The sequence below is a fragment of the Sebastes fasciatus genome, chromosome 18, assembly GCF_043250625.1.
Source record: "Sebastes fasciatus isolate fSebFas1 chromosome 18, fSebFas1.pri, whole genome shotgun sequence".
Lineage (NCBI taxonomy): Eukaryota > Metazoa > Chordata > Actinopteri > Perciformes > Sebastidae > Sebastes > Sebastes fasciatus.
The window spans coordinates 27,232,860-27,245,267 of record NC_133812.1 but is presented as its reverse complement, the minus strand read 5'-3'; the positions used below and the strand labels follow the sequence as shown (position 1 = coordinate 27,245,267).

Sequence of the window (12,408 nt, the reverse complement as noted above, 5' to 3'; positions counted from 1 at the left end):
ATATATAGGTATATATATAGGTATATATGTATATATGTTATATTTTATTTAAGCAAAAGTACAAAAGTATATTATTTATTTATTCATTTATATATTTATTTGTTTATTTATTTATATATTTATTTTTTCATTTATTTATTTATTCATTATTTATTTATTCATTTATTCATTCATTTATTCATTCATTTATTCATTTATTTGTTGCTTTATTGCTTTATTTATTTATTGCTTTATTGCTTTATTTATTTATTGCTTTATTGCTTTATTTATTGCTTTATTGCTTTATTGCTTTATTGCTTTATTTGTTGCAGGTGTTCATCCCAGCCGCCAGGTGGCGTCTCTGACTGTGACGTAACTTTACAGACTCTGTCGTTGTCTTCCCGAGCAGCCAATCAGAGCTCTCGCTGACGTAGCAAGCCGGAAACAGCTGATCAGTTATCTTCCGGCCGGCTGCGGTTAGCAGGAAGTAATTTAATAACATGTGCTTTTAGAGGGAAAATGAAGTTAAACTGTCCCTTTCAGAGCCTGAAACCTGAACAGACGAAAGGTACAACACGTTCACTTAATCGTGGTCACAAATACTCATTAATAACGTGTTTAAATCTGTGTTTATTCTGTCGAAGTGACTAAACTGCCGGCTTGTTCTCTTGTTTGACAGATTAACACTTTCTGAGATTAAAACCAGACAGTCAGCTCCACTTCTAGTGATCATACCGAGCAAACACCGCAGACAGTCAGCTCCACTTCACGTTATCATACCGAGCAAACACATGACCCCTCTAAATGTAGAGTTAATATAGTACCTGGTGTGTAATATTCATATTTTGGCGCTAAATTGTGGTGACAACGCCTTCAGCCTTAATGTGACAGGAAGAAACACAAGAAAGGGCGGCGGCGGGAAACAAAACAAAACATTACAGACATTCATTGGTTTCATTGCTTTTTGGGTTTTGTAAAGAAGAGATTGTTGACAGATATAATTCCATTTCTTTCATAAATACAAAGAAATTAGTTTGTTTTTTGTTAATGTGGAACTTCAAGAGAATTAAAATTAAATTAATAAGAACAAATGCATTATTGTCTTTGTCACTGTAATCATAGCAGCCAAATATAATACTTCTATAGTACAGTGCAAAATCTGAGAAAATGTTAACAAGTATAAAAATATCTTTCCACAATTCACATATAAATGTACAGGACTAGAATAAATGAGGAGCGAGTTTCAGGATGTGATTCACAGAAGGAACAATTTACATCTATTTCACTCTTTAACTTCTGTAAGAAGTGTTTCACTGGATAGAATCTGGGGATCAATTTAAATGACACCTCTTTTACCTGATTTGTTAGAAGGAACTTTTGCAGTTGGGATAAAACTTCCTTCCAGTGAATATCACTAACAAGATCAATATATATATATATATATATAAAGTCAATATCACTAACAAGATCAATATATATTAATATATATATAAGTCAATATCACTAACAAGATTAATATATATATATATATATATATATATATATATATATAGTCAATATCACTAACAACATTACTCCAATAAAATGTTGCTGCCGTCATTGTGATAGTTTTCTCATTATTTTGAGATTCTAAATCATTATTTTGAGAAACTTTCTTTAGTAAAACTAAAGCATAGTTTCAACATCTTTTAACGTTATGACTCAATTTAAGAATCACAGTTTTTAATGTAAAACAAATGTGTGTTTTTTGTCACAATCAGACATGTTGTGTAAGCTCTTTGTGTGATAGTTTTGTAACAGCGGTTTCGGTGAGTTTTGTAACCCTGCACAAACAGCCCTCTCTTCTATTTCGAATTTCCCGCATCTGCCCGGGCGGCACGTGAGCTCTGCTCGCAATCTGATTGGCTCCGTCGCAGCGTCAGTGTTAAAGAGCCGGCACGAGCTGCGTTTGTATTGGCTGCTTCTATAAGGAGCGCGAATATTTCAAATATAAAAAGGGTCGAGCGGACAACAGAAGACGCTTCAGTCTCCTCTAGCTCTCCGTCTGTGTGTCAACTGCTAGTTTAGTCTTCTTCTGTTTTAACTTCACCTTTTAGTTCGTTAACTTACCTTTTTATTCATCAAAATGCTTTCTACTCGCTCTCCTCTCTCCGTGAAGAATGAGAACTCCCTCAGCAGCAACATCAGCAACATGTCGCTGGACAAAGAAAACACGGTGAGAACAGAAACACACCAGCTGCCTGATGATTCAAATGTTTGACCGTTAAAACCGTTAAAACGGCAAGTTTAAATTTAACCGTTAGAACCGTTAAAACAGTTTAAATTCAGTTAAACATCACAGCAGCCATTTTGTGTCCAGCTCAGTCTGACTGACCTGAATCTTAATGTGTATTTCAGTCTGAATAATCAAATAAAACCGTATTAATTCAGAATGAACGTGTGTTTTTTGTTCTCTGGTGATTTATTGTTTGTTTGTTTCTCTTTCAGCCACCGAGCATGAACACGACCCGCATCTTGGCGTCTAAAACGGCGCGTAAAATCTTCAGTGACGCTGCGGTGAGTTGAGTCTGATCAGATCTGCTGAAAGCTTCAAAGGTTTTCTACTCATTTAACAGACAGATTCTCTGCGTTCAACATCATCACAGTCTGTGGCTGTTAGTTTGGGTTGTTTATTGTTTATTGGACTCATGTGGCGCCGAAAGATGTCCATTCTGGCGCCAACATGGAGGAACAGCTGCTACTGTTGATGTTCACCTGCTACTGCTTTTATTTATTAGATATTAAATGATAATAATGGTTCAGTTTATTGTCTAAATGTTGATGCATTCTGGATTATTTATTATTTCTCCCACAAATGTGTTTCACTGCTAGCAGCCAAAATTAGATCATTATAAACCATCAATATAAAATATTGATTAATCTGCAGTTGATCAATAACAGTTAAGATTATATACCTGAACAATGTGCTCTAACTAGTTTTATTTATTGATTTAATGTGCTCTAACTAGTTTTAATTACTGATTAATGCTGCAGTGAGTTGAGTCCAGATCTTCTGGAAGCTTCAAAGGTTTTGATTTAATTTAAATTGATCAATAACAGATTAGATACCTGTACATTATTTTCCTCTTTAAACGGCACCAACTAGTTTTTATTATTGATTAATGTGCAGATTATTTTCCGTTTTTCGGAAACCAAGTTGACGTCTTCAGTTTGTTTTGTTTGAATATTCAGACATATTTAATGTTCAGTTTCTATGATAATGATATAAATTATAATATCAAACACAGGAAACAGTTGAAGATAATTTTTCTCAATGAAACCAATGAAGACGTTAAAATGAAACCTGCTGCCGGCTCTGACTGCAGCATCAAACTTGTGAAGACAGACGAGCTGTTAAATGGACACTAACGTGTGTGTCTTGTGTTTCATATCTCAGCCCAAAGCCGTGAAGAAGAGCAGCCGCAGTGAGGAAGAGGAGGAGCCGCTGCTGAAGGAGAACCCTCGTCGCTTCGTCGTCTTCCCCATCCAGTACCACGACATCTGGCAGATGTACAAGAAGGCCGAGGCCTCTTTCTGGACCGCAGAGGAGGTAAACGTGGACCCGAGTCCGTCTGTAGTTCAGGTCGGCGGTCCGTCTGTTAGTTCAAGTCATCAGTCCGTCTGTTAGTTCGAGTCATCAGTCCGTCTGTTAGTTCGAGTCATCAGTCCGTCTGTTAGTTCGAGTCATCAGTCCGTCTGTAGTTCAGGTCATCAGTCCGTCTGTTAGTTCGAGTCATCAGTCCGTCTGTTAGTTCGAGTCATCAGTCCGTCTGTAGTTCAGGTCATCAGTCCGTCTGTTAGTTCGAGTCATCAGTCCGTCTGTTAGTTCGAGTCATCAGTCCGTCTGTTAGTTCGAGTCATCAGTCCGTCTGTTAGTTCGAGTCATCAGTCCGTATGTTAGTTCGAGTCATCAGTCCGTCTGTAGTTCAGGTCATCAGTCCGTGTGCAGACGGAGCCGCCGGGTGTTGATGATGTCACATTAACTTCCTGTGTTTGTTCAGGTGGATCTGTCCAAGGACCTGCAGCACTGGGACTCTCTGAAGGACGACGAGAGGTTCTTCATCTCTCGCGTGTTGGCGTTCTTCGCCGCCAGCGACGGCATCGTCAACGAGAACCTGGTGAGCAGTTATTTATTATTTCCAAGGCAACGCCTTAAATTATTTTATTTTGTCAAACTGTTCAAAGATATAAATTTTTATTTTGGAAAATAACTCACTGAATGATTCTCCGTGTGACCACCAGGTGGAGCGCTTCGCACAGGAAGTGCAGGTGACGGAGGCGAGGTGTTTCTATGGTTTCCAGATCGCCATGGAGAACATCCACTCAGAGATGTACAGCCTCCTCATCAACACCTACATCAAGAAGCCCCAAGAGAGGTGAGCTGCTGCTGGTCTGTACTGGACTCTACTGGTCTGTACTGGACTCTGCTAGTCTGTACTGGTGTCTGACGGTGCGTTCAATGACCCACAGAGAATACCTGTTCAACGCCATCGAGACGCTGCCGTGTGTGAAGAAGAAGGCCGACTGGGCGATCAACTGGATCGGCAACAAGAGCGCCACATTCGGTAAACCTGCTCGCCGTGACGCCACGCAGTGTTCCTGTTCCTGGTGCTGATCATCAGGTCTGAGATTGATCTGGTATCAGGTATTGATCCTAACTCTTGTTCCTCCAGGAGAGCGTGTGGTGGCCTTTGCCGCCGTGGAGGGAATCTTCTTCTCTGGTTCCTTCGCCTCCATCTTCTGGCTGAAGAAGAGAGGCCTGATGCCCGGTCTGACCTTCTCCAACGAGCTAATCAGCAGAGACGAGGTGATTATTGATTATAGATCATCAATATTAACTTGCATTATTGATTATAGATCTGTTTTGTGTTACTGGTTTCACTGTGTGTGTGTGTGTGTGTGTGTGTCCTGACTGGTTTGTGTTACTGGTTTCAGGGTCTGCACTGTGACTTCGCCTGTCTGATGTTCAAACACCTGGTGAACAAACCGTCGGAAGAAACCGTCACCAACATCATCAGGAACGCCGTGCAGATCGAGCAGGTCGGTGGACACTAACGGATCCCCGTCATGTTGTTCTGGTTTCTCCCCTTCAGTCAGTTGACGGTTTAACTGGTCTCACTGGTGGTTTGTTTTTAATGGCGTGTTACTGGTTTGATTGTCAGGAGTTCCTGACGGATGCTCTGCCGGTGAAGCTGATCGGGATGAACTGTGATCTGATGAAGCAGTACATCGAGTTTGTAGCCGACAGACTGTTGCTGGAGCTCGGCTTCACAAAGGTAACCATATCCCAACAACACCACAGCTCCCAGTAGGGGACCAGGTTCAGGTCTAGCTATAGAGGAGGTTCAGGTCTAGAGACAAAGAGGGTAAGGGCTGTAGACCATGTTCAGGCCTGTAGGTGGGGATGTTTGGGTTCTGTAGATGAGGAGGAGGAGAATCGGGTCCGTAGAGGAAAAGGTTCAGACCTGTAGATGACGAGGAGGGGGAGGTTGGGGGTCTGTAGACGAGGAGGATGTTCAGGTCTGTAGATGGCGAGGAAGAGGTTCAGGTCTGTAGATGAGGATGGGCTCTATAGAAGAGGAGGTTCAGGTCTGTGATGATGAGACGCGCAGGGGTACGGACCTCAGCCAATGATGGTGGCTGAGTGCTGCTGCAGACGTTCTGATTGGAGGACGAGTGGTTCGCCGACAGAACGACAGCAGCACGAGACAGACGCCGTCTGAACAGACCGCCGCCTCAAACGCTGAACTCTGAATGAAGAGTTCCTCTCTGACAGAACAAATGTTGAGATGTTCCTCTTTAACCCAGAACAAACTGACCTGGGTTCTGCTGCATTGTTTCTCTGCAGATCTACCGGGTGGAGAACCCCTTCGACTTCATGGAGAACATCTCTCTGGAGGGAAAGACCAACTTCTTTGAGAAGCGCGTGGGCGAGTACCAGAGGATGGGCGTGATGTCCGGCACCACGGACAACACCTTCAGAATGGACGCCGACTTCTGAGGACGGAAGTGGAGCGAGCCACACTCAGTCACACATTTCAGAAACGTTCTCATTGAACGAGTGGAACCACTCGGAACTACATGTACAGAACTCGTGTTTTTTAATATCAGGATGACGGCCGCTCAGCTCACAGATGGTCGAAAGACTAAATGAGCTTATCAGCGAATCGGAGCAGAGACGGTGAAGGCACTGCAGCCCAGGGTCGGTCCACACACCAGGTTTATTATCTGGATAACTGAGTAAAATGTATAAAACAGAGTTAAACTCAGCAGGTAACCTGGTAGAACTCGGATCAGAACCCTGTTTTTTTTTTTATATTTATATATTTTTTTTTTATTAGAATGTTTTTATATTGACCCAATATGTGGTGTTTGTTTTAGTTTGTACAGTTTTGTAATAAAATCAAATCTAACTATGTAAACGCCTCAATTCAGTTCATTACTGCATGTCTACTTTAGAGTTTGGTTTAAACACAGCTAGGACGGTCGAAGGAGATTTAATAATCTTTTAATATTTAAAGTATTTTGCTTATTCACTTTCTTCAGGAACTTACCAGCCGAGCAATAGTCCAAAATAAAACCACACCTTATTTATATATTTGGATTAAAATGGAGGCGGCTGTAGCTCCGTGGGTAGAGCGGGTCGTCCGTAAACCACAAGATTGGCGGTTTGAGCCACGGCTCCTACTGTCTATCAGAAAGAAACTCAACCTCAGAAGAATGGGAGTAAAATTACTACTTTATAATATTATGACTTTATTCTCATATTCCGACTTTTTTCTTAAACTTATGACTTTATTTTCATAATACTACGCCTATTTTTGATAGAGAAAACATGACCGATTCTGGATTTCACAAATATGCATTAGAAATAAAATGATTCCAATAAAAGTTAACATAAGGAAGCAATACCACATCCTGTTTTGTTTCTTTAAAATGTAGAAAAACATATTTCTCCTGTTAGTGTGTCAGTTTACCAACATGGAGCGAATACATTAAAACATTTTTTGAAAAGCATCGTTATTTCAGAGGGAATGGCTAAAAAAAAAACGAAAAAAATTCTTTACTAATGGTTATAAGTTATTTATTTATTGTCCTATTCACAATTACGGAGAAGCAGTCTTTGGAAATCTTACATCTCAGGTTCCATCCAACAATACTCATTAAATATATATCAGAATCATGCAAGTAAAAACACAAGATATAAAATAGTGCAGAAGTTAAAATGTAGAGATAGAAATGTATAAAATATTTATGGAGACTGGAGAACAGTAATAAAAATAAACTGGAATGTAAACAGATTTAACATCTATTTATTACAATGTATAGCATTCACCACTGTAAACGTGTAAATTGAATTGACAGTATTACAGTTCAAGCTTTTCTAGCAGTATATTTAAACTCTTAGCATTTTTTGGGGGTAATAAAGTTATACTATTCAGTTTTTCTGTATTTTCAGCAATGCTTTGTAATTAATTTCAGTTTAATTTATTTCATTGTACCAGATTATAATGACAATAAAGATCATTATAATCTAAATAATGTTAATTTTAAACCACATATTCCAAACACATGTAGGACATTTCATTTAATCAAATTTGTTTTTAAAAGTGGTGTAATCTCATAAATGAAGTCAGGTGGTTGTTAATGAATCATTATAAGAATCATAAGACTTGAGTTGACCTGCTACCAAACCTCTGGAGGCTGTAAAGGAGCGGACAACTACGTCATCACACCTGAACTCAATCTGTTTTTAATATAATAAAAAAACATTCAAAAAGTGACATTAACTAATAATTTTTCACGTCTAACATATAATTTTATATTTTATATTATATATATTTTTTTCGATTAAAGGAAAAAACATTTTAATCCTAACTTTTGTTTACCGGAAGCCGGAAGTTGATCTCATCCGGGTAACCAACAACCGTGATGACGTAAACACGGAAGAAAACAAAAGACCAAAGTAGCTTCAGAGCTTCACGTCGCAGCTCTTCTGCTCCAACATGTCGGTTTCTAACCCGAGACAGACGTTTTTAAACCCGGTAAGATGCCCTCAGTGTTCATCTCATGTTAAATGATCTTTTACACTAATATTCATTTAATCATTATAGTTAAATTGACTTATTATCGAGGATTAGTCGGTTAGCATGCTAGTTAGTTAGCATCTAAGCTAAGCGCTCAATTTACACTCTGAATCAGCTGCACAAATTAATGAATACTTAACGTTAAACTGTCTTGTATAACATGTCTAGATACTTAACTCAATGTTGTAGTATTCCTGGTGAATTCGGCATTTATCTCATCCTTTAAAATAACTTAATATCAGTAAAATGTGCAGATGAAAGTTTTGTTTCAGATTGCTCGCTTCTGTCGAGTACATTTATCAGGCTTCTAAAATTTACTTTCGATTCTAGTTGGGTGTATTTCATGTACGCCGAATTAAAAAGTGCCTCTTTTTACTTTGTTTATCGGCTTAGGTGAAGTAATTTAGCTTAATAGTATTTTAAGACACTTGATGAAATATTAAAACGTTCATAATTTCTATGGAGTTTGGTGTCAATAAAAGAAACACCAAACTCCATTTAGAGTTAGTGCCAAATTAGATATGAATTCATTATCTTGTATAACATTTTTAAAATACTTAACTCAATTTTGTAGTATTCCTGGTGAATTCGGCATTTATATAATCCTTTAAAATAACTTAATATCAGTAAAATATGCAGATGAAAGTTTTGTTTCAGACTATAAATACATGACACTGTTTAATTACACCTCATAAAATTTACTTTCGATTCTAGTTGGGTTTATTTCATGTACGCCGAATTAAAAGGTGCCTCTTTTTACTTTGTTTATCGACTTAGGTGAAGTAATTTAGCTAATTAGTATTTTAAGACACTTAAAAGAAACACCAAACTCCATTTCGAGTTAGTGCCTAATTAAATATTAATTCACTATCTTGTATAACATGTCTAAAATACGTAACTCAATTTTGTAGTATTCCTGGTGAATTCGGCATTTATCTCATCCTTCTAAAATGACTTTTACTTTTACTTGCTTTACTTTTTCCCCCACAAGGCGATCCCCTTCGCTGGGACGATCCTGGGTGGTTTGCTGCCGGGGGAGATGGTTCTGATTCAGGGCTCAGTACCGTCTGATGCTGATAGGTGAGGACTCCCAACACAAAATACAGACCGTATAAAACCTACTTGATCCACTAGAGTCCAAACCAAACATGTCCGTCTGAAATGATACACAGAAACATCAAGAATATTAAGTTTATTTTTGTACTTTTTAGTCTCAGCCAGCTTAAAGACTCACCTGTCGTCCCTTTTGTCGCAGGTTCCAGGTGGACTTCACGTGTGGCAGCAGCGTGACGCCGAGGGCGGACGTGGCGTTTCACTTCAACCCGAGGTTCAAGAAGTCGCCGTGTATCGTCTGCAACTCGCTGCAGAAGGAGCGCTGGGGCCGAGAGGAGATCCTGTACGTGAAGCCCTTCACTGTCGAGGAGACGTTCGAGCTCATCATCCTCGTCCTGAAAAACACGTTTAAGGTGATGGTCCTCACACATTACATTTATATTCACATATAACATCAAGACTTTTTAATTTGTTCATCAAGTCAGATTTCAGCATATTATAATGTAACTAAGAACTTTACATAAGTACAGTTTTGAGGTACTTTACTTCCATTTTTTGCAACTTTATACTTCTACTCCACTACATCTTAAAGGTAAATATTGTACTTTTTACTGCACTGGACTACATTTATCTGACAGCTACTACTTTTTACATTTAAAAACACATGATGTGCTCATATAATATGATGCAATACTAATCTACCCAGTAGTATACAAGGTATCTCATGTACTACACCTAGGGCTGTCAATCAATTAGAATATTTAATCGCAAATTAGTCACACATTTTTTATCTGTTCAAAATGAACCTTAAAGGGCGATTTTTCAAGTATTTAATACTCTTATCAACATGGGAGTGGACAAATATGCTGCTTTATGCAAATGTGTGTATATATATATATTTATTATTGTAAATCAATTAACAACACAAAACCATGACAGATATTGATCCAGAAACCCTCACAGGTACTGCATTTAGCATAAAACAATATGCTCAAATCATAACATGGCAAACTGCAGCCCAACAGGCAACAACAGCTGTCAGTGTGTCAGTGTGCTGACTTGACTGTGACTTGCTCCCAAACTGCATGTGATTATCATAAAGTGGGCATGTCTGTAAAGGGGAGACTCGTGGGTACCCATAGAACCCATTTACATTCACATATCTGGAGGTCAGAGGTCAAGGGACCCCTTTGAAAATGGCCATGCCAGTTTTTCCTCACCAAAATTTAGCGTAAGTTTGGAGCGTTATTTAACCTCCTTCCTGACAAGCTGGTATGACATGGTTGGTACCGATGGATTCATCAGGTTTTTCTAGTTTCATATGATTCCAGGATCTTCAGCTTTAAAACTGAGCCGCTACAACCTAAAAATCACAAGTTGCATTAATGTGTTAAAGAAATTAGTCCGTTAACAAGTTTTTATCGCGTTAACTTTGCCCCTAGTTACTAGAGACTTTTTACATATAAAACACATGATGTGCTCATATAATATGATGCAGTACTAATCTACCCAGTAATCTCCACATTGATGAACTACAACATTAACTCATTAGTGATAAAAACAGAATAATATAAGAATCTATAATAATAAAACACAATGAAAGGAGTCATTCGGCCTAATGAGTACTTTCACTTGTGATAGTTTTGAGACATTTGCTGATAATACTTCTGTACTTTTACTTAAGTGACATTTTTACACCGTGGTAGTGGTGCTTTTACTTGAGTAAAGTGTCGTCTTGCTGCAGGTGGCGGTGAACGGAGGTCACGTGTTGGAGTATAAACACAGAGTGGAGCTGGAGCGAGTCGACACCCTGTACATATCTGGAAAGGTTAAAGTTCAAGCTGTCGGCATCCTCCCCGTGAGCCCTGTGAGTCCTTTTAAAAAGCAAAGCCTGTGGTTATTTTCTTCATGTGATAAAACTTGTGATGAAGATGAAAGAGATGTTGTGTTGCTGTTTTTGTTTTTAGAGCGAAGTTTCTTCTGCAGCCAGTGTGACCAAACAGGAACAACCAGAGACGAATCAGAAACCTCATCAGACAGTTTGTTCTTTTAAGTTTCATTTTCACATTTTCTGCCATCAGAGATGAAAAATCAATCAGTCAATATACAGAAACATGATCAATGACATTATTAGTCAACATTGATCAAATAAAAACCCCAAACATGTGGAGGTCACGGCCTCCTAAATGTGAGGATTTGTTTACTTTAATTTCATTATAAATCTTTGACAGTTTGTTGTAATATTTCATACATTTTAAAGATCAAATTGTCTCCAGGTGTTATGTGTGCATACATACTGAGTGTTATCAGCATAAAAATAAAAATGCATATTATATTTTTATTATATTTTCCACAAGGAGAATCAAGTAAACAGAAAACAACAGAGGATCTAAAATTGAGCCCTGTGGCACACCACAAGTGAGATCCCCGGCGGGAGATTTGGGCGTTACAGTTGCTCTTTTATAAACATAGAGAAATGTAAGAAGATGTAAATTATATACATAATGCTACAATATGCACACACATATATGTAAAGGAATATAAGTACAACAATTTAAAATAATAAAATGAGATTACACGCATTAAGATGTGTAGTAGAGAATGAAGTATTTTCAACAGAGAATATTAGAGTAGATTTTTATATACTTTTTACTGTTTTTTAAAATTAATTTTAATAATTGTTTTGTTTGTTCATGTTACAGCCAATAATCTCCTCTTCAGGTGACTTGGTGAGTTTTATTGTTGCATGATGGTTGATTATGGAAGCCCACAGGGGACTTGTAAACTTGAAAATGTAATTCCACCATAGCATTATGATTTTTCACATATGAATATTTAAGGTTTATTCAAGTTCTCGTTTTAAAATGTATAGAAAAAATTCATTTCAATTGTGACCTCAATAATGCTTGCATAAATGGAAAATCAGGTTACATTGTTTATATCACATTTGCATATTAACATTTGATTACTGCACTGTGGGGTACGCTTCTGAAAATTCAATGTCAAAACAGCTTTTTCATTTTCTTTTTAATATTGTCATACGAGTATGTGAAAATGCAAATTGGATTATTTCATTTTAATTTTTACTCAAATAACATACACGTTGAAAACTATAATGCTATTGTGGAATTACATTTTCAAGTTAACATTGTCATTTTAGTAAAGTCACCTATGGGCTTCCATAGTTGATGTTGTTCAGGTTTATATTGTAAATGTGTGGTCATGTGATCCAAAGTCACAGGTACATTAT

The 12,408-nt window shown here is 37.9% G+C and overlaps 2 protein-coding genes and 1 non-coding gene across 4 annotated transcripts in view; all 3 read left to right on the top strand.

The window, feature by feature from the left end:
* Nucleotides 1-1,964: 1,964 nt before the first annotated feature.
* On the top strand, nt 1,965-6,435 carry LOC141756185 (ribonucleoside-diphosphate reductase subunit M2-like). The gene is made up of 10 exons (XM_074615737.1): nt 1,965-2,194; nt 2,467-2,535; nt 3,416-3,568; nt 4,020-4,136; nt 4,261-4,394; nt 4,489-4,583; nt 4,692-4,825; nt 4,954-5,058; nt 5,181-5,294; nt 5,867-6,435. The coding sequence occupies exons 1-10, from the start codon at nt 2,105-2,107 to the stop codon at nt 6,017-6,019; spliced, it is 1,164 nt and encodes a 387-aa protein (XP_074471838.1). The 5' UTR covers nt 1,965-2,104; the 3' UTR covers nt 6,020-6,435.
* LOC141756719 (small nucleolar RNA SNORD94) lies at nt 5,609-5,746 on the top strand. The gene has a single exon (XR_012591525.1). It is a non-coding gene; the product is annotated as a small nucleolar RNA SNORD94 (small nucleolar RNA).
* A 1,471-nt stretch (nt 6,436-7,906) lies between the features above and the next one.
* The window catches only part of lgals8a (galectin 8a), a 7,456-nt gene continuing 2,954 nt past the window's right edge, over nt 7,907-12,408 (top strand). The window contains exons 1-6 of one of the 2 annotated variants that reach the window (XM_074616558.1): nt 7,907-8,063; nt 9,097-9,185; nt 9,361-9,571; nt 10,903-11,025; nt 11,126-11,197; nt 11,861-11,887. In XM_074616558.1, the coding sequence (XP_074472659.1) occupies nt 8,025-8,063; nt 9,097-9,185; nt 9,361-9,571; nt 10,903-11,025; nt 11,126-11,197; nt 11,861-11,887 (561 nt within the window). In that variant the 5' untranslated portion in view covers nt 7,907-8,024. The remainder of the gene's footprint in view (nt 8,064-9,096; nt 9,186-9,360; nt 9,572-10,902; nt 11,026-11,125; nt 11,198-11,860; nt 11,888-12,408) is intronic. The other variant, XM_074616560.1, reaches the window with a different exon arrangement.